This window comes from Schistocerca gregaria, chromosome 2 (assembly GCF_023897955.1).
Source record: "Schistocerca gregaria isolate iqSchGreg1 chromosome 2, iqSchGreg1.2, whole genome shotgun sequence".
NCBI classification, from domain to species: domain Eukaryota; kingdom Metazoa; phylum Arthropoda; class Insecta; order Orthoptera; family Acrididae; genus Schistocerca; species Schistocerca gregaria.
In genome coordinates this window covers 631,184,685-631,206,711 of record NC_064921.1, presented here as the reverse complement: position 1 = coordinate 631,206,711, position 22,027 = coordinate 631,184,685, and the positions used below count along the sequence as shown (strand labels likewise).

General features: G+C 40.9%; 1 protein-coding gene across 1 annotated transcript in view; it reads left to right on the top strand.

Moving 5' to 3' along the window:
- Nucleotides 1-22,027, top strand: part of LOC126334647 (ATP-binding cassette sub-family C member 4-like) — a 261,187-nt gene that overhangs the window by 183,426 nt on the left and 55,734 nt on the right. The window contains exons 15-18 of the mRNA XM_049997092.1: nt 3,407-3,761; nt 17,193-17,343; nt 17,573-17,679; nt 19,820-19,943. Coding sequence (XP_049853049.1) covers nt 3,407-3,761; nt 17,193-17,343; nt 17,573-17,679; nt 19,820-19,943 — 737 coding nt within the window. The remainder of the gene's footprint in view (nt 1-3,406; nt 3,762-17,192; nt 17,344-17,572; nt 17,680-19,819; nt 19,944-22,027) is intronic.

Genomic DNA, 22,027 nt, shown 5'->3' with positions numbered 1-22,027 from the left:
AGGAGTACACTTCGTTGTGCTCGAGTAACTATGGTCCAGCAACCTTTCAGTCGTAGCTTATGTGACCATACAGTCACTCCAGTGCTGATTACTGCAGTGAACATAGGGTTGTGATACACAAGAGCAGCGTCAAGCGTTATTTTGCTAAGAGGCAACCATGTGCATAATTTTGACTGCTTTCTGCGAAACTGTGGCTATATGCGTCGAAACTTTCTTTGTCGTGGTTGCATACGGTATTTCTTGTGGTTGAATTTCTATGCAACATAAGAGTAAGATTACCTTCTAACAGGGAGACTAACCTTAAACAGAAGATCGTACGTTTAATGTAGCAGTTTTTAATTTGTTGCCCCATACACTGTTCTATTCACGATAGTGCATTATTAACTACGTTAGCTTAGCTCTGGAGTCACCAGACGCCACAATGAAGAAGTCCACAGCGTAGGCAACTATTTCATCAACCGCACACGATCCTTCTAGCATTTCCGAAAAGGATACTGTCGTTAGTTTCCAGACGAGAGGACATCCTTTGGTGATTTTCTTCATCACCTGCCAAAAGCCTGAATAACCCACTTTTTGCAGTGCGGACGTGAAGGAAAAGAGTGAGTGATGTCTAACATTCAGCGTGGTGTCAGTTTGTTCTAAGTCGTGTCTCCCTACCACTTTCGCGCAGCGATGCCCTGAGCGTGTTTTTTAGGGAATTGACTAGTTTGAACCTGGGACCTGTTGCAGGTAAGGAGACGCCTGACCACACATGACATGTAGAGTTCAGAACAGTTCAATGAGACTAGCGATGATATAATCAAATACGTAATGATTTCAGCGTCAGCTCCACTGCACTCCCTGTAAAAGAATCTTAATACTAACTAAATTTAGTGGAAGGGGTTCAAGGCTTTCCTATTATTAGTTAGACGGTAAAATAACGTCGAAAAAGCAGTTACGTTTACCACTGGAATTTTTATTCTACTCAAAAAACATTGTTTATAAATTGCACTATTCATAAAAGGAAATATTTTAATACAGTATGATAAAAACCAACTGCATTCAACAAAAATGTGAACGAATATTCCCTGAATGGGTTTCCAAGTCTGATAATGGTTTGAAGGATGACCTATGCCATATCACATCTAAAATCTAGGTTTAAGTTAAGTTTCAAAAAAGAGAAAACTATCAAAATGGTCTACAGTGACCCTCAATTATCTTTAATTACTTATTTAACTTGTCATAAATTACAGTGGCTGATGTGGATTCTCAATAATTATATAACAGAAAAATCATCGCGTTTCAGATTTTAACTTCAAGTAGCAAATGTGAATACCACAAAGTTTAATTGACGATCGACACTAGTATTACGTATAAAGGGGATTAACAGATGAGACTTCTGCAGTTCTGAGTGAAGCCTTATGTGCTCTTATGTGGCACCGCGTCCGTTCATTACCTTGACAGTGATTAGGCAGCATCATGGCCGGTGGGTGTTGCAGCTCCACACACCTCGCCGTCTCAGTAGCAACTCTCTCGAACTTCTCCTTACTACAATTTACCGTAGTTTGTCTAAGAAAAAGGCATCTGGCTGTATTTTCAACTGACCAATCAGCGTCTCAATGTTAACCTTAAGCTCTGCCTACAAAAATTCTGTCTATCCAATGAGAAACGTTATACTTTTCATGGTGAGGCAATGTTTTTAATGTTAGCTACGTAACATAGATGCGTAAAGTCTCACGGTAAAACTTGCAGCTGGTGTGGCCCTTTTAGTGTTATCGTAAGGTCTATACAGCTCTTCCGGAGCGCTCTATCTTTTAACATAGGCTGGGGGCGGACCTCCCGGCGATTGGCCGGCGATGTGGGAGGTGTCCCTTATCGTAGGGACTTCTAGCCTACACGGCTCTGCTCTCGGCTTCTGTTCTCGTTTCTCCTCTCGGAACTGCGTCTGTTTCACGGTGGGAAGGTATGACATGCATTTAGGCGTTCTTGTGTTAGTCTGCGGTATTTCATTTGCTCACTCATTGGTCATATTACTTTGGTTAATTTAATGTCAGGATTAATTCAGAGCTATGTGACATACTGCCGTATTTGCTATCATGTCAGGGTTTTTATGGAAGGTGTTGGATTTGACTGACACCTTACAGATGTTCTGGGAGGTATCGGCAGGGATGTGGAGCCGCGCCGACCCCACTGCCGTGGCCAGCAGCGCGAGGTTTCACAGCTGAGGATCCAGGCTCCGCAGATTCTCGATTGGGTTTTAATCTGCGGAGAGGGGGTTTTGAGGGCCGGAAAGTACGGTAAACTCATCGTAGTGCTCTTCGAACCACGCACGCACACTGAGAGCTATGTGACACGTTACAGTTTCCAAAAGTAGATTTTAGAAAGATGATAAATTTCACTTCAGAGTGAACTTAATGTGGCGGGTTGTGTAGACCTGCAATACTTTTAATTTTTGTGAATGCCATCCAGATGTTGGTTGGCAAAAATTCCTAAGCGTGTCTAAGGAGAATTGTTGCTGTGGCTATCTTTTGTATACTGGTTACGAAATAAATACTGTACGAAACGTTTTGACTTATCAGTACTTACATGTCATATGTTCAAAAAATCTAATAGCAGAAGTGAGCTCTGGGGCCTGAAAGGTAGAACTGACTGAACCCATTAAAATTCATGACATCGCATTGATGAAAGCCACTAGTTTGATGACGGAAGGGGACTCTGACTTTCTTTTTCACTGACCGTAAGCGTAGCTAACCTCACAGTCACAGACTTTATGTGTCGCTGTGAGCAATGACCATTTGTGAGGTACTCGACTCGAAATGTCCACAGAATGCAACATTTGCCCTCAACTGGTTGATATTGACCTGAATTTACTGGCAGCAGCAGTTCCTTTCGTGTCTGAAACCGACTGACCATGACGGGGCATATACCTGTCACTTCCGACCTTTTTGCAACTGCTGCTCCGCTCCGTGCTACGATGCTGTCTGTGATACGGCAGTCCTCGGGTAGGTACTTCGAAGTTCACAGTGATGCGCCAACAAATCTGCCAACTTCATACACGGCGAGGTCATGACCGCTTCCAAACGTAATAGCCCTTTCCCACCATCTATTACACTGTCCCTCATTTCTGCAACGATTCCATACAACCGACTGGGGCACACGCATCGGTGCACTGCTATGACTTGCGTCAGCGGTGGGGAGCCATAGTGCCACTTGTCACCAGTTTTGCTCCATTTACATAGCTCCAAAGGAACCAGTGTTCTCTTCTAATGGAAAGACTGGCATTTTATGCAGTGAGTTTAAAATAGGTCAGGTCTGTAAGTTTATCTATTTGATGTTCCAAATAGTTGTAAGAATGGCTATTTCTTAACAGGTACTGGTGACTTATACTTACACGTACAAAAGGAACTGACAACACCGATGTTCGCAGGTCTAGTACGGAGGTACTGAGGACGTCCCTGCAGAAGCAGGTGGAAGCCGGCGGCGGCAGCAACCAGACGCTCTCTGAAGAACTGGCGTCGCTGCCGCCCAGCGAGTTCTTCCTGGCGCTGTACGGCGGCCTCGTGCTGGGCTGCATCCTGCTCAACCAGATCCGGTCCGTTGCATTTTTCATCCTGTCCATGCGAGCATCTCGCAGCCTGCACAACACCATGTTCAACTCCGTACTGAGAGGAGCTATGCGCTTCTTCGACACGAATCCTTCTGGCAGAATACTCAATAGGTTTTCTAAGGACATCGGATCCATCGATGAACTGTTACCACAGTTCGTTATCGTGATGATTCAGGTTCGTATTCAACTCTCTCAACATCAGTTTCCACTCTTAATTAAATAGTGACACCAGTACAGACATTATACAGGGTGGTCCATTGATAGTGACCGGGCCAAATATCTCACGAAATGAGCATCAGACGAAAAAACTAGAAAGAACTAAACTCGTCTAGCTTGAAGGGGGAAACTAGATGGCGCTGCCATAGGTCAAACGGATATCAACTGCATTTTTTAAAATAGGAACCCCAATTTCTTATTACATATTCGTGTAGTACGTAAAGAAATATGAATGTTTTAGTTGGACCACTTTCTTCGCTTTGTGACAGATGGCGCTGTAATAGCCACAAACGTATAACTACGTGGTATCACGTAACATTCCGCCAGTGCGGGCGGTATTTGCTTCGTGATACATTACCCGTGTTAAAATGGACCGTTTACCAATTGCGGAAAAGGTCGATATCGTGTTGCTGCATGGCCATTGTGATCAAAATGCCCAACATGCGTGTGCTATGTATGCTGCTCGGTATCTTGGACGACATCATCCAACTGTCGGGACCGTTCGCCGGATAGTTACGTTATTTAAGGAAACAGAAAGTGTTCAGCCACATGTGGAACGTCAACCATGACCTTCAACAAATGATGATGCCCAAGTAGGTGTTTTAGCTGCTGTCGCTGCTAATCCGCACGTCAGTAGCAGACAAATTGAGCGAGACTCGGGAATCTCAAAAACGTCGGTGTTGAGAATGCTACATCAACATCGATTGCACCCGTACCATATTTCTATGGATCAGGAATTGCATGGCGACTAATTTGAACGTCGTGTACAGTTCTGCCACTGGACACTAGAGAAATTACGGGACAATGTCAGGCCGGCCGTTATGGCCGATCGCTTCTAGGCGGTTCAGTCTCGAACCGCGCGACCGCTACTGCCGCAGGTTCGAATCCTGCCTCGGGCATGGATGTGTGTGATTTCCTTAGGTTAGTTAGGTTTAAGTAGTTCTAAGTCAGGGGACTGATGGCCTCAGATGTTAAGTCCCATAGTACTCAGAGACTTTGGAACCATTCTATTTAGCGACGTAGCGTCATTCACCAACAGCGGTAATGTAAACCGGCATAATATGCGCTATTGGGTAACAGAAAATCCACGATGGCTGCGACAAGTGAAACATCAGCGACCTTGGCGGGTTAATGTATGGTGCGGCATTATGGGAGGAAGGATAATTGGCCCTCATTTCATCGATGGCAGTCTCAATGGTGCAATATATGCTGATTTCCTACGTAATGTTCTACCGATGTGACAACAAGAAGTTTCACTGCATGACAGAATGGCGATGTACTTACAACATGATGGATGTCCGGCACATAGCTATCGTGCGGTTGAAGCGGTATTGAATAGCATATTTCATGACAGGTGGATTGGTCATCGAAGCACCATACCATGGCCCGCACGTTCACCGGATCTGACGTTCCCTTGGATTTCTTTTTGTAGGGAAAGTTGAAGGATATTTGCTATCGTGATCCACCGACAACGCCTGACAACATGCGTCAGCGCATTGTCAATGCATGTGCGAACATTACGGAAGGAGAACTACTCGCTGTTGAGAGGAATGTCGTTACACGTATTGCCAAATGGATTGAGGTTGACGGACATCATTTTGAGCATTTATTGCATTAATGTGGTATTTACAGGTAATAACGCTGTAACAGCATGCGTTCTCAGAAATGATAAGTTCACAAAGGTACATGTATCACATTGGAACAACCGAAATAAAATGTTCAAACGTACCTACGTTCTGTATTTTATTTTAAAATATCTACCTGTTACCAACTGTTCGTCTAAATTTGTGAGCCATATGTTTGTGACAATTACAGCGCCATCTATCACAAAGTGAAAAATGTGGTCCAACTAAAAAATTCATATTTATTTACGTACCACAGGAATATCTAATAAAAAATGGGGGTTCCTATTTTAAAAAACGCAGTTGGTATCCGTTTGACCTATGGCAGCGCCATCTAGCGGGCCAACCATAGCGCCATCTGGTTTCCCCCTTCAAGCTAGACGAGTTTCGTTCTTTGTAGTTTTTTCGTTTGACGCTTATTTCGTGAGATATTTGGCCCGGTAACTATAAATGGACCACCCTGTATACCTGGTCTGGTCTGACAAGCGAAGCACGCACCAATCGGGTCACCGATTCTGCTTATCTTTCGTTCGGTTGTAGCACGTACTAAGGTCTAACAATACTGTTACAATACGCTGCACCACTTAACGTTTTCGAAAAATCAAGTTTCAAAGTTTAACGAGCCTGTTAAATACCGTACGACAGCGCTAGCCTTTTAGTAACGGCAGAAGTCTGGAACAATGCCCGTATAGCGAGTCTCGTCACTCTTTTGTTGTATTCCGCAAAACGCTTGTATCGCTCAAAAGAAACATATTTTCTCGAAAATGAATAATGGTAATAATAATCAGAATGGCACAATCGTGACGAGGTTTAATCGAGTTATAGTAAGGACTCGTGACGCTGGAGTGTCCGCCTTCCTATATACTTTCGCAGCCAAGTCAAAAGTTTCGTAAAAGCGTTGCGGGATGCAGTATTGTGGGGCAAGAGAGAAAAATCATCTCGTGAAGACTGCATTGCTCTTCACTCGCTGGTACTCATCAGTTAACAGCACCGGTACTGGTACCTATTTGCCAATACGCTTCGTCTGCGTCAAAAATTGAGTCTAAACGGCCATGCTTTTTAAATGTTAATGAGGCGTATTTTCTCCTATCAGTATTAAAAAGATCAACTTTGATTGTTACGAAGGATGTGCTAGGTACATGTCTATATGTTACTCACGTTTTTGTTATGGATCCCATTGCAAATGTTGTCGGCTTATCAATAATGGTGAACAATCAAAAGTATAAAGATTTCTCTGCAAGAACTTTTTAATACCTACATGAATGTGTCGTCAAATAAATGTTCATTTCATCACAGTTCTTTGCTACAAGAGTGTTCCACTATAACAGCCGTCATCATCATTATTATTGTTTCTTTTACAATAAAAATAATTCATTGTACTAATGCGAATATTTGCTGAAAGATTAAGAAAAGAACGGTACTACATTCGAAAGCAGGACAGGCGGACTTGAAGCGCTTCGTCGGCTAATGGTCAACAGTTTTGTTAAAGTTTGAACCACGATTTCTCGAAATCACCTGTTAAGAGCATCGTAATAAAATCCGTTCTCTTAATCCAAATACGTATTACAATCATGCGAAAGATGAGTAAAATCCGAGAGCCATTGCGATTATGCTTTCCTTGCGAGATGAAATCTCATTTTTCTTGTTTTCTGGTCGGAAAGAGTAAACATTCGTTCTGTTTCTGTGCTTTGTTGTAGTAATAAATTTATATGGATGCTCTTAATCTTTCTACATCTTTTAACTCTAACTGATCTTCGTTTTTACGTTAAAACCGGATTCGTGTAAGATTGTTCTGAATATTTTGAGCACATTGTCAGAGGATGCCATCGTGGAGGAAACGCCTTAGACCACCTACTAAGTAACAGACAAGTGCGTTACGAATCAGTTAACGTAGAGGTAGGCCTCAGAGGACAGAAAGCTGTTACAGCATGGTTCAAATGGCTCTGAGCACTATGGGACTTAACTTCTGAGGTCATCAGTCCCCTAGAACTTAGAACTAAGTAAACCTAACTGACCTAAAGACTTCACACACATCCATTCCCGAGGCAGGATTCGAACCTGCGAATGTAGCGGTCGCGCATTTCCAACTGTAGCGCCGGCCGGAGTGGCCGTACGGTTCTAGGCGCTACATTCTGGAACCGAGAGGCCGCCACGATCGCAGGTTCGAATCCTGCCTTGGACATGAGTGTGTGTGATGTCCTTAGGTTAGTTAGGTTTAATTAGTTCTAAGTTCTAGGCTACTGACGACCTCAGAAATTAAGTAGCATAGTGCTCTGAGCCATTTGAATCATTTGAGCCAGACTGTAGCGCCTAGAACCGGTCGGCCACTCCGGCCGGCTGTTACAGCATCAATGGGTATATTAAGAAAGGCCAATATTTTGGCGTAGCTAGAGTGACAGGAATAAAATACATAGTACGAATGGCATTAAATAAGTAATGCAACGCATTTTTTCCGAAAGAAGGTCGTTTTTATTCAGGATTCCATTACACTATTACTTCCCACCCTTTTGGCTACAGACCCTATTTTCAACATAATCTGCATTCAATACGACGCCCTTACGAAAGCTCACTGGGAGGGCGTGTATGCTTGCACAATACTATTCTACTGGTCGATGTGGAAGACAAAGTGTCGCTGCAGCAATAACCTCCCCATCATCCAGGTATTGCTTCCCATGAAGTACCTCTATCAGTGGGCCAAACGGATGGAAGTCAGACAGAGCGATATATTGGCTGTAGGAGCTGCTGTCACGTGCAACAGACTTGTGTGAAAGAAGGAGGAGTTCGTTTACATTTTCGAGGTCACAAACACTCTGAAATCGTTTCTTCAACTTCAGAGTTTATCGTTGCTCCATGGCGAGGGACATCAAACAGGATAACCCCTTCAGAGCCCCTAAAATCGCCATAACTTTACCGGCTGAGGGTGCTGCTTTGAACTTCGTAACGGATAAGCAACTCAACACAGATGGTCCTTAGTTGCTCTTTATGATCTTATTTTAGGCGACGACGAACTAAGCGGGCACACATCATTCAAGACCCAAACTGTTGGACGAGTGTGTCACCACTACCAACAGAGACATCCAGTTGAGCAGCGATGTGTTTGTGATCCTTCGATCACCGCTAATGGAATTGTCCACACGATCCAAAATTGCAGGAGTCACAGCTGTGTGTTGTCTGCCGGCACGTGGAAGATCAGACACGTTTGGACGACCTTATTGCGATGATTACAGACGCGTCGCCCAACAACTCACCGTGGTTTTATTTACCACCAGGTCTCCGTAGACATTCTGCAATCGCCTATGAATATTTTTGATTCTCTTGTTGTCCGACAAAAGAAACTCAATGACAGCCCTCTGCTTGAACCGCACCTCTTTTACGGATTCCATTTTGAAGGCTGTGTATAGCGTCGCCACCTATGGAACGTCGTGAATGTATATGTATAGCGGTTGAAACGGGAGTAATCCACCATGTGCCGCAGCCAATTCCGCAGGTTCTCAACCGAACCTGGCCGACAAAAAATGTGTTGCATTACTTACTGAACTCTCTTCGTATCTGAGTCGTCAACATCAACTATTCAGCTTGTAAATGTTGCCTAATAAAGATGAACTACTAACATGAGTAGGAAGGTAAAGCTTCGAACTATCAAACTGTGCTGTAATGTATTAGTATTTATTCCCCAAAAAACAAATTATAACGCAAACTGACCAAAAATGTTGACGAAATACCGATAGACACACACTCGCGTAATGCAACATGGATGAATTTCGGAAAACTCACCATTCAAACGGAAACTAATTATCCACAAGGACTGATCAAAAACTGTACTGTGTTTGCTTTCAATTTTACCTCAAAGCAGTGCAAAAGAGGATATTCCCTCTTATCTGTAACCACTGAATTTATACCTGAAGTAGTAATTAACTTTCTTCAACCACTACGAGCAAAATACAACGTCAAAACAAAATCCGTGCCTGCTGTTACCATCAGGGTTGTCCTCGCTATCATGTAGTCTACAAAATATCTCACTAAGGTACCAGGTCACTGTGCACTGCATTCAGTAATCATCAGCCATTCACGACAGCAACCGCGACTCACCATTATCCATCTGCAACCTACATCCGTGCAAGAAAGGTAGTATTTATTGCTAATGGTTTGCAGTAGTGGAATGTAATTAATTCAGTAATTTTACGCGCCAGGTCAGCGGCAACAACTGTGCACAATCTTGCGGCACTGCAGACTGTAATTAAGTTATGTAAGATTATAAATGATTTGAATAAAGCTAAATAATATAAAGAAAAGATTATGAATATACGTGTATATGTTGTTATACAGGTAGCCCTATTGACTCACAGAGCCCACATGGGTTCTTAAAGCACTAAATACAAAATAAGTTCTCGCTATGGGCAACGCAATTACGTGCTCTCAATAAACGACTTCTAGCAAGAAAATAAATTATTTATAATGCAATAGATAATGGTAAACCTGAACCCATAAAACAGTGGATTGAAAAAAGTAGTATTTGATCCTATAATCAGGTTCCATTTAACGAAAAGTGAGCCGACTGTGAACTTACGTTTGACCACGCGGAAGGATACCGTCACGAGTCTCACGATAACTGTCCTAATATATGGAATGCACTCTGAAGTAACCTATACATTGGTCCAGTAGTCACCACAAATGACTGAAAAGATGTCAGCCATATTCTTCCTCATTTTAGAACCTCAGATGCAGCTGCATCAACACCAGACAAAAATCAGAACCAACCAGATCACTTCTCAAACATAAAACCAGGAACGTATGGAAGAAATCTCGTCCGAACAATATCACCTCTGTTGTTGTTGTTGTTGTCTTCAGTCCTGAGACTGGTTTGATGCAGCTCTCCATGCTACTCTATCCTGTGCAAGCTTCTTCATCTCCCAGTACCTACTGCAACCTACATCCTTCTGAATCTAATATCACCTCATGATTCCAAAATCATGAAGCCGTCCCATTGGCTGATGACCAAAATGCAACAGTGGAGACAGAGAGACTCGTCAAACAGTTTTTTTGACTACTCGAAATTGATATTAGTATAAACAAGCAAAGAATCCAAATATAAACTCGTCATTGAAGAAAAGCAAAAACATTGAGAGCAAATATGAAATTGCAAATGAACAGTCAAGACCTTTGTTCTGAGGACGAAGATATGGAGCAAAATAGATGAAAGTCAGAAGCATTGTACAATGCGCCTTCGGCCTGTATGTGCCGAGTATGGTTGTCAGGGGTGGGAAAACCCACTGTGGTTCAATAGCTGTGTCAGAAAGTTGCTACAAAAGGAAAGAAAACTTCATCAGAGATTTAAGTGAAGTCAAAGTCTAATTGAAAAACAAAAGCAGATCAAATAAAACTGAGCATAAGGAGAGTAATGCAAGAAGTATTCTATAATTTCGAAAAGAAAATTTTACCGTCCAATTTGACAAAAACCTTTAAGAAGTTTTGGTCGTACATGAAGTGAGTAATCGGATGGAAATTATCCATTCAGTAACTGAGTCATCATACTGGCATAAAAACAGAACATGATAAGGGAAATAGAGCAATATTGAATTAAGTTTGTCAAAATTGGTTCAATGTGGAAGACTGTAACACGCCTCCACCTTCCAAACATTGCATAGTGCAAAAAAGACAGATACTAACGTAGTTCCTAGGTAATTAAAAGTCTAGAATCACAATATACAATTTTATTCACCGGCAACCTGTTTTGGTGGTTTAAGCACCAATGTGTGCTGCCAGTATGGACTTGAGGTAAATTGATACATAGGTAGGTACATGACGCTTGCCAGGAGCTACCTCGCAAGGTTTAACGTTGTGCTGCACCTCCTGGAAGGCGCTTTCCCAATTAGATATGAGTGTATGGTGCACCACAAGGTAAGCGACGTATACCTACCTAGGTACCTTCATTCCATACAAGCAGCATGCTGATGATTGAATAACGAAAACAGCCTACCAGTGAATAAATCTGAAAATTGTGATTGTGGACTTTTAATTACCTGGTACACCGTACTAGGCTGTTCCACTGGTAGTATATCAGAGTTTATACTGACATGATGAAATTGGAAATAAACTACAATTGTCAAGTTTTGTTCCCGTTAGATGTTATCCGAATGATATGTAATCAATTGGTCCTCTTCTAGTACCAGGCCATCGGAAAGTACCAATCGACTGGAGAAAAGCGCACAACTGTTTTCAAGAACCGCCGTCGGACAGATACACATAATTGCAGACAAGTATCGATGACATCAACTTCTTGTAGGATTATGGAACATGTCAGATAGTCTAGCATTATGACGTTTCCGGAGTTCACATTCGGTTTATGATCAAGAAAATATTTACAACAACTTTAAAAAAATGAAAATGATAGCAAACAACATTACAAAATATTGGGGGAGTTCTTGCGAAAGTAGAACAAAAACCAAACAATGGTTCTTCAGTTTCTTTTCAAGGATGAGGTGACACTGCTCATCTGCTCCACCAGCATTTCCTGTGAGTAAATCAATTATTCCCAATAGCAAGGACGCAAGCGATGAGCAACTTTAAAGAATGGTGCCAAAGAGTGACGACAGGTGCAGTGGCAGAGTCGTCAAGGGAAGCACAGATGACACTGAGTCTGCCGGTCACTCAGCCGGATGCGTGTGGCAAACTGTTTCGATGAGGGACAGATTCCTATTGAAGACGTCCAGTACGATGGCGTGTGTCAAGTGGAAACTCTGAGCACGATGGCGGAAATGGCAGAGATAGAATATGCTGAGGGTACAGTATGTACATCTTTCGATATTGTTCCAACTGGAAACTAATAAGAAATGTACTTGATAAGGACCAAATGTTACAAAAAGTAAATTGGGCTTTATGCCAGGCGCGCCTAGCAGTCCATCCATTGGAAAAAAAACCACTGCACAGGACTTTGCCTCCGACTTGCCTCTGCGCTCATTGCCTCACAGGACACTATCACCTTGGACTTCCTCCATACACGATTATCCCTGTGCGATGTCACTGATCACCTGCTAGAACATTCCAGTGTGTCAATGAATAACAATCAGACTGAACTGAGCAGTTCAGACTCGCATTTCAAGAAGATGTTTTGTATTTTGCTTATTAGACTCAAAAAAGTTCCAATGTTAATGGCTACCTGGGTACACCAAGCAGATTTTCAATGTAAATATAGCGCAATGGGCCATTGGCAGAACGTGAATGACGTTACGGGACGGAATAATGAAAATGAACTATCACTGCACATGGAATTCATAGAATTCGAGATAACTATTGACTCCTGTTCAACAAAATTTGTATGAACAATTCTTACGAAACAAGGCATTAATCCAGTATTTGTTGGTATACTGAAGAATACGGTATATGCCAGAGATACATTATTCTCAATCCTTAACCTATGAAAACGAACAAGGAGTACGTATTAATGACACAGACCTAGACCACCTTAGTTTTGCTGATGACATTGTACTGTATGCCTCTAGTGTAGATATTAACTACAACAATTAATGTAGAAACTTGCTGAAATGTGGAGACTACGTCCTAATAATTAGCTAAAATTAAATTAAATTAATGTGTATTTAACACATAAAAAATTGTAGATTAACATTAAACTCATAGAACCAGTTAATAATTTCTCTTTTGTTTACGCCAGTTAAAAAAAAGTAATCGAAGAACAGCAAAAGAAATGAAAGAAAAGTAAAATTTTCTGAAGTTATTTAGTTACGCTAAAGCGAAACAAAGATTTCAATGTGTCTGAAACGATAAGTTTACAAGCACTGTGTTTCGACCGTATGAGATATGGCCTTTTAATGGCAGATCCATACAGAAAGCCTTCAAGAGTTAAAGGAATGGATTTTGAGAATTAATAGGGTGGACTGCTATAGAAATAAAGTTATAATGGAACAGACTGGAGTGGAAAAACTAATTATGATCGTTATGTAAGTATAACGTGCGGAACATGTGTCCAGACGAGAAACATGGTCTTTGCCTCATTCCAAGTCCTAAGGAAAGATTGGAATGACATCTGAATCGAAGGTGAATAGATAACATCATATAACATCCACGTGCAAGCTGAATATCGTAACACAAGAAAAATTCTAAGAAGCGAACTTTACGCAGCACTGGAGGGTAACTGATTGATGATGATGCTGACGAATTTTTCACGAATGTCTAATATGTTTATAGCAAATTACGAGGATATCAGAAATATGCATCTTACACACCCGCTTCTAAAATTACCATGGACAAATTTTCACCACCACTCCATGTGGGCTCGTCGTCATTGTGATGCTGTCCAACCTGACACTGACAGTTAAATGTACGAACGTATAGAGGTATGTGTAACACTAAATTCTGTCATCATGCTGATGGTTCTGCGTGTACAACTTATGCAGCCAAAAAAGCGATATGAGATTCTAATTTTGTATTTCTGTAACTAATTTTGAAATCATAATATCTTATCATTAGTCAGGCACTCACCGCCCTTCAATAAACGTAATTTAAGACCTCTACTGTGTGTAACAACAACAGTTCCGTCAGATCTGTCCATTTCCCACCATGTAAGGAACAAATTAATCAGTAATCTAGGTAGCGTCTAAAAGCGAACCTCATCTACACTGACGAGCCAAAACATTATGAGCACCTGCTTAATAGCTTGTTTGTCCGTCTTTGGAATGAAATACATAACTGATTCTGCGTATTAGGGATCCGACACTTGTTGGCAGGTTTGTGGATGTATGCAGCATAAGATGTCTACTCACAGTAACTCGTGTAAATAACGGGCTGCTGATTTGCGAAAGCCGTGATGGCGCCCGATACCGACCCAGATGGGTTCCATAGGATATACATCAGGCGAAGTTGGTCGCCGAGATTCAACATGAGTTCACTACAATGCTACTCAAATTACTGTAGAACGGTTCTGGTTCCGAGACACGGACAGTTATACTGCTGACAGATGACATGCCGTCGGGGAAAATGTCAGGCATGAAGGGATGCAGGTGGTTCGCAGCTGTCAGCTTGTCTTCGATTACTACCACAGGTCCAATGCAAGGGCAGGGGAACGTCTCCCATAGCATAATACTGATCCCACCAGTCTGCGTCCGTGCCGCGGTGAACGTTTCGAGCCGCAGTTCACCTCGATGACGGCGTTTGGGCACACGACCGTCGACCTAGTGTAGCAAAAATGTGATTCACCCGAAGAGCCGACACGTCCACATTGACCAACGGTCGAATCTCGATGGTTCCGTGCCCACTGCAACCATAATTGATGATGTGGTTGGGTCAACTTGTGAACACGAAGGGGTGATCTGCTGCGGAGCTCCATGTTCAAAAACGTACGGTGTAAGCTGAAACACTTGTGCGGGTGCCAGCATTGTCTCTTTCGGCAGAGGTGCCGCAGATCACCATCTATTCTATTTTATAGAGCATACAAGTCTCTGAACCCCACGTTCTGTGAAGAGCCGTGGACGTCTTACCATCAAGCGCCTAGTGATAGTTTCACTGCCATTCTACCACTCTCCGTAGATGCTCATGACAGTAGCACGTGAACATTCGACTAGTTTCGCCGTTTCCGAGATACTGGTGTACAGCCTCTGCGTAATAGTAAGTTGGTCTCTGTCAAAGTCGCTTATGTCAGTGGATTTCCCCATTTTCCGCCCATGTCTTAGCTAAGGTGATCCTCTGTCCGTGTCTGCTTCGTCTACATACTTTTGTTATCCCTTCAGGTGCCCGCAACTCCACCAGGTGGCGTCCAACGTCGCCCTGGGCGATGGTCATAATATTCTGATTTATCGGTGTAAGAGAGACATTTTTCGTAACTGGAACGTTTCATATTGTATATCTGAGCATTAATATATCTTTTCTCCTCTCATCATCGTTCCCTATTTTCTCAGAATTTCTTCCAGAACTTCTATATAATCATTTGGTGGCGTTATAACACCCCCCTGGTTCCCGGTATTTCCGAAATTACTAGTTGACAATGACCGTGAATTATGATTTTTGACCCGCTTCGGGATAAGGCATCCGAATCCGAAATAAATAATGATTATTCCGCGGGAAACAGGAGACGTTATAACTTGGTCGTTATTGAATGAGTAAATGAAATAATGTAAATAATTTGGAAATAAATTTTGCCAGTCGAAATTTTGCGAAATAAATGATTAAGTTGTAAAAGCAATTAAAAAATCGGTCGCCAGCTCAACTGACGAGCGACAGTACTGTTAAGTAAGTGCAAAATTGCGTCAAAAATGAAGTTTACCTGTTTGTAGCGCAGCAGGTGGAACGGGGACTTTTACGTAAATGCTGTGTCAGGCTCTGTAGTCATATAAAATCTAACTACACTTAAACATTAATGGTTAACTTTTAATAAGTCTTTTGGTACTAATTTTGTTCATAATTTGTCAGCTAAGTGCAATGCTGACAACACAGATAATTATCTATCGAGATTTTGAACAATGCACTGTCATTCTGTCTTTAAAATTAGGTACTTTGCACAGTTGAATCTACTGACAATGAAATATATTGCAATAATTGATTAACTATGTTTTGAATGATAATAATTCACTAATTGGGGGTTTGTAAGGTGGAATAAGCTTTATAGTTTCGTGCAATATCCCTGAACTAACTTCAGCTGAATATGCATTGAAATAAATCTTAATAATCAAATTTATCAATTCACTCTATTATTAAGTTACTACGGTTGGCGTAAGCTTATTAAGTGCAACAATTAACTACGATAACCAGTCTGAAATTTACTCTTCACCGTCTATGCAAATAATTTGATAATTAACATATTTTCTCTTGATAGTGGCGTGACACACTCGGTTCAATAAGGTAAGGACTGGAAGGAACCTACTTGGTGTTATTGTCGGGTGGAATGTATCTGCAACACTTCGATTATAAAGTGCTTGTTATTAATTGTTGAACTTCAGAGAAAAGCACAGTCACTGGCAAGCCTTCTACAATTTTATACTACGAAAATTACGTAGATCTTACTTCCCTCGTTGTCAGTGGATCGTCGGAAGTCCACGGCAGCGACACAACGTCGAAGTGGGCTTTTACTGTTGCGAATTGGGCCCAGAGTGCGCTTCACATGTAAGTCCTCGTTTCTTCAGCACTATGCCCATTAATCCATAATAACTTGCCCGGCCATGCCTCCAGATACGCCGACCATCACTTTCCCGTCGTACTTAGATCCACGCGCTAGCCGTTAGACGTAACACAGCTAGTACCAGCAGCACTCGACTGTACGTCTTACTCCGAGCACGGCGTCACTGCTACTACTGCCCGCTGGCGCGATCCCGCGCCCAGAGGCGAGACAAAACAATCTCTCTGACTTCGACGTTAACTCAATATGCCCTGACTTGCCAGTGTTAAATATTACATAATTTAAACATAGTATTTACAATACATATTTACACTAGACAATACATCGCATACAAACAGTTTCATGTGTTAAGTAAGCGAAAAAAATTCATAGCGAGGACTGCGTTGTAGCATCACAGCGTTCTTAATTCTTGATTTTGTCTGAAGGTGACTTTTATTTTCACATCTGATCTTTCGCTGACTTTGCAATCAATTAAGCAATTGCCTTCCACTGTCATGGCTACAGTGGTACAATGATATTTTTACTTAACATACATGTTTTGTTAAACTATAGACCTACAGTTAAATATTTTATTGTAGCTGACTTTACTGTAGCTGGTATTAGTATTAGAACTGGTTTAGTATTATGACTATTCTCAATACTGCAGATCTACCTTGTGCTCTGCGGAATTTTGGCCATGGTCCTAGTGGTGAACTACGTCCTCATCATACCCATGGTCATAGTGGGTGGAGTATTCATTTTTGTGGCTAGACTTTTCATGTCTACTGGGAGAAGTGTGAAGAGACTTGAAGGCATCCGTAAGTATACATGGGTGTTTATACGCAATCAACGATACTGAAATTTATATTGTTCGAAGCAACCACAAGAAATTGTCTTATGAGTTTATTTATTTATATTCATTTATTGTTAAGTATATTAGGACTGAAGGATAATTACAGCAAATAAAATTTGCGACATGTATTACCTAAGCTAAAGACTGGGTGGTATGTTTTGTCCCTGCCATTTTTCTCTTCCACGTTGTTTCAGGTAGAAGTCCCGTATTTTCTCATCTCTCCGACACGCTCAACGGATTGGCAACAATAAGAGCATCAAGTATCCAAGATGTAGTTAGGAAGGAATTCGATGGGCACCAGGTGGGTGGCTGTTGTGGTAGGTAAAGTCATATCAGTTTATTTCTGGTGTTAGGTATAGTGTCTTTCAGTAAATAAGATCCCACAATTTCTTTTCAGTACGTATTTACTCTTAAGAGACAGATTTTGGTGAAAATATCGATCAACATTTCTCCATCCTATTCTGGAGGTCCGAGTACGCGTAATGTGTTATGTACTGCGAATGTTCAAAAATGGTTCAAATGGCTCTGAGCACTATGGGACTTAACACCTGAGGTCATCAGTCTCCTAGAACTTAGAACTACTTAAACCTAACTAACCTAAGGACATCACACACATCCATGCCCGAGGCAGGATTCGAACCTGCGACCGTAGCGGTCGTGCGGTTCCAGACTGAAGTGCCTAGAACCGCTCGACCACATCGAGCGGCCACTGCGAATGTCATATTGAGTGTAGTGGCCTAGATCGAGAGGACGGTAGCCGACTGAGTTTCTCTTTGCACTAGGTATCATTACCTCATTTGCTGAAGTGAAAAAGTCAACCATATTTTCACTGGGGCATTTACCCTTTCTACATTTGACGAATACGCCATAGTATGCTCACTTCCCGTTCTAATCGTTTTAGTGAAAAATTACAATTAATCGAAGCTGTTAGTGACCGTATTGCCAAGAACGGGTAAACAAGTCACAGATGATACCAGCGAACTGCACACCTTTACTGATAAGAAGTACTTCTTCGAAAACAACTGCAGATCGCTAGTGAAAACTGCGCGCCTAACCATGAACATCACACATCTTGTGGCTAACTTACGAAATGTAAAATAATTACGTAGCGATTGCCAATTCCGTAAGGTACAAATTCTCTACTAAAAAAGATCCAAATAAATGGATTATTAAGGTACTGAAAGCGAGGCTACTGTTTATGAGTAAATCAATGTCTTACCTTGTTTCGTTGTAGTCCATAGTACCGTAATTTTAACAATTTTATTTATTCTTTATTTTACGAGTTTCTTGCATTTAAGGGTTTTATTTAATTGTGTCTTGATTATTGTGACAAAGTTTCCTTTTCCATTCAGACTTATCTCAACTTAGTATTCTCGTACATGTCGTATCGTTACGTGAAAAAGGTAAACAGTCTTGGTATATACATATTTTTGAATAACATAACATATAGCATAATACTTCTACAATTACAGTCCTGGACACAGCTGCCATTGTAATTTAATTGTTAAGTGGACGGCCCAGATCAAATGTTAAATGAATGACACGGAATATTGTGTTTTGGAAGTAGCTGGCTGTGTTAATTATTCTACGACCTTGAATTTCTAATATTTCAAGTACACCAATCTTGTTCGCACTCTATCATAGGACTTGTAGGTTCTATATAATTACTATAATTAATAGTTGTCTCAGTTAGACAGGCGTAATGCCGGCTAAAGAGATAACGTCCAATCAGCGCAATTCTGATCATGAAACGAAGTTACGTACGCTTCCAAAGAATGAACTGGTAAAATAAAAATTATCATTAGGGTCAAGGACGTGAATAAACACAATGCAATGTGTCTATTTGATCGTATTTATTATTCTACGAAATGACAGTTTACATAATTAGACACATCGGTACAGATAGAGGCTACGAGCAAAACAGATAAGAAAGCGACAAGAGAGTGTTGCAGAACAAAAGAAGTTATTTCCAGAGTTATCAACATTCGAGGCTTACACACATGCGAACGTCTGTTTTTTCATAACGGGAAATATTAACTGTCCTGGTGGAAATATGTCGCAAAAGGAAATCGTGTCTCTACACATCCTTTCAGCAACCTAGCGTCACCGTAACTCCTGCTAATAAAAAAAAAATTGTTATGCTTGACGAGCATAGATCACGTTAAAAGTATCAAATTAATATATTAGCTGGCAATTAGCAAAGCGTTTACAGCACATCGAAGAAACATAGGCTGTTGTCCGACTTCTTTGTTCCATTTTGTTACGCATGAAGATCACTATTGCTGCTATATAACAACACGATTTCCGCAAGCGTTGCTGTATGTGTTGGTTCATGGCGTGTGGCTGAACATTGTCAGTGACGGTTACACTACTGTCGACACCTGTAACATGTATATTTTAAATTACTGTACGTTACGGATTATAACTATGACTTCTTACAGGACCGCCACACGTCAGCGTGGTTTCTGTATGTAACGAACGCATCTGCACTCGGCATATGGTTGGACTTACTTAGTAGCATTTTCGCTACTATCGTCACCTTCAGCTTCTTCCTCCTGTCAGAAGGTAAGACTACTGTAACAGGAAGTGCTTGTTTTATAATATTGTTCATTTTTTCAGTTTTCTATGCTTTATCTGTTTTCGCAATGTACACACTAGCAAACGAAAACCTGATCAAATACGAAATAAAACTGGATGCTGTGGCAAACGTTTTCCCCACACGTACCCAGTAACTATTAAGTCCTAAGTTCATATCCTCGTGATGTTTTCTGTTGTTTCTTTTATTTCACAGCTTTCAGTTTTCCTTACGCTCCTCGTAACTATTTCTTCAGTATACATCTTCCTAATTATGGTGGTATTTTGCTTGGGAGACTAGAAAGGTAAGATTAACATTTTGTGGTCTGCAAGCGTTCATTTTTGCTATTTCAGTCTGTTCAATATTATTTCTTTGCAAATCTTTTTCGACATAATTTATCTAAAGTATTATTTATTTCTTTTATCTAACATATCTCAAAATTATCATATTTTTTCTTGTCATCTGGTCTGTAGCGTAAATGTGTACAAATAACTTAAGATGCTTTAATGTTGTAGTTGTCAATGTGTAGAAAGCAATTTCCTTTTTTAAAAATTGTAAAAAAGAATGAGTGTTTATAACTTCAGATACTTGTCAACGGCAGATGGAGTAGCATTGGCAGTTTTATTTAAACACGAGTCACTTTTACAAGGATGTTGCTCACGTCGTGGCATTACAGTTTAAGAATAAAAAGTAGTCTGTATTTCTTGGCCATATTTCGTACAAAACAACTGTAACATGCCATATCTCACGAACAGAATCCATGTTCAATTATCTATGCTTCAATTCTGCCAGATTTCCCGTTGTAAGTTTTCTGGCCAGGTGTATCATCCTGATAATAAAGGTTTTAATTTTTAAATTTTTTTAACCCTTTCACTGCTCCAGACGTGTACATACGCTAGCCGTTTCACGGCTCCAGACGTATATATAGGACTTGCTTTGAGAAATATTTACAATTGTTCTCTACTACAGTCGTATAGGTGTGTATAACTTCTACTACCCGGCCAGTAAGTCGGAGATAATCGTTGTAAAAGTATGCTATCTAATTGTTGGAATACCGGGAATTACCGAAACGACTTGCTGAATGCTAAATCCTCTTTATAGATCACTATCGTTATAATATCACTTAGTATTTGGGCTGGACATCATTAAAAGAAAGGCGATCGTTGCGGTGGAATCTTCTTACGAAATTCCAATCACCAACTTTCTCCTCCGTATGCGGAAATATTTTGTTGTCACCGACCTACAAAGGGAGGAACGATCACCAAGATAAAATAAGGGATATTACAGCTCGTACGGGAAGATATAGGTGTTCATTCTTTCCGCCCGCTATACGAGATTGGAATAATAGAGAACTGTGAAGGTGGTTAGATGAACCCTCTACAAGACACTTAAATGTGATTTGCACAGTATCCATGTAGATGTAGGTGTAGATGTGCACTGCGGCTTCCATGGTATCGAATAAAATGACACGACGTTAATGTCCATTTACAGAAGATGACCTACTCAGTCTTCTAAATCAAAATGATGATGGACACTTCATCATGCACAAGCCAGAAGATTATGGTTGAACAGATAATGACGTTGATGAGCCTGAAGGTAAATCCGTCACCACACATATTCTTAATATTAGTGAACCAGCAAACGCAGAACCAGTAAATCCAGATCCATTGTTCGATGTTCCCAGTGTTTCTTTATCCGACTCCGAAGACGAGCCTGAGCATATGCCCGTCAAACAAGCCAAAAACAAAAAACAAATAACTCTAGATGGACTTAGACTCTGATTTGGACCTCGAAGTGTAAGTTCGGTAACAGTCATTCAGGTTGAAAAATGATCAGTTTAGATGATTAGCTACTGCATACGACTGCTTCCAAGTTTGTTTGTTTTTTTTTTTTTTCAGCGAAGAAATTGTAAACTACATAGCTGAGCAATGTAATTTACATTACGAGCACCTTTGCAACGACGTCAGTCAAAACTCGAGAAGACGAATTTTGAAAAACATGGTGATGAAATTTATTGTTTCCTTGCCATAAATTTTCTGATGGCACAAGTAAGAAGAAATGAAATAAAAAGTTA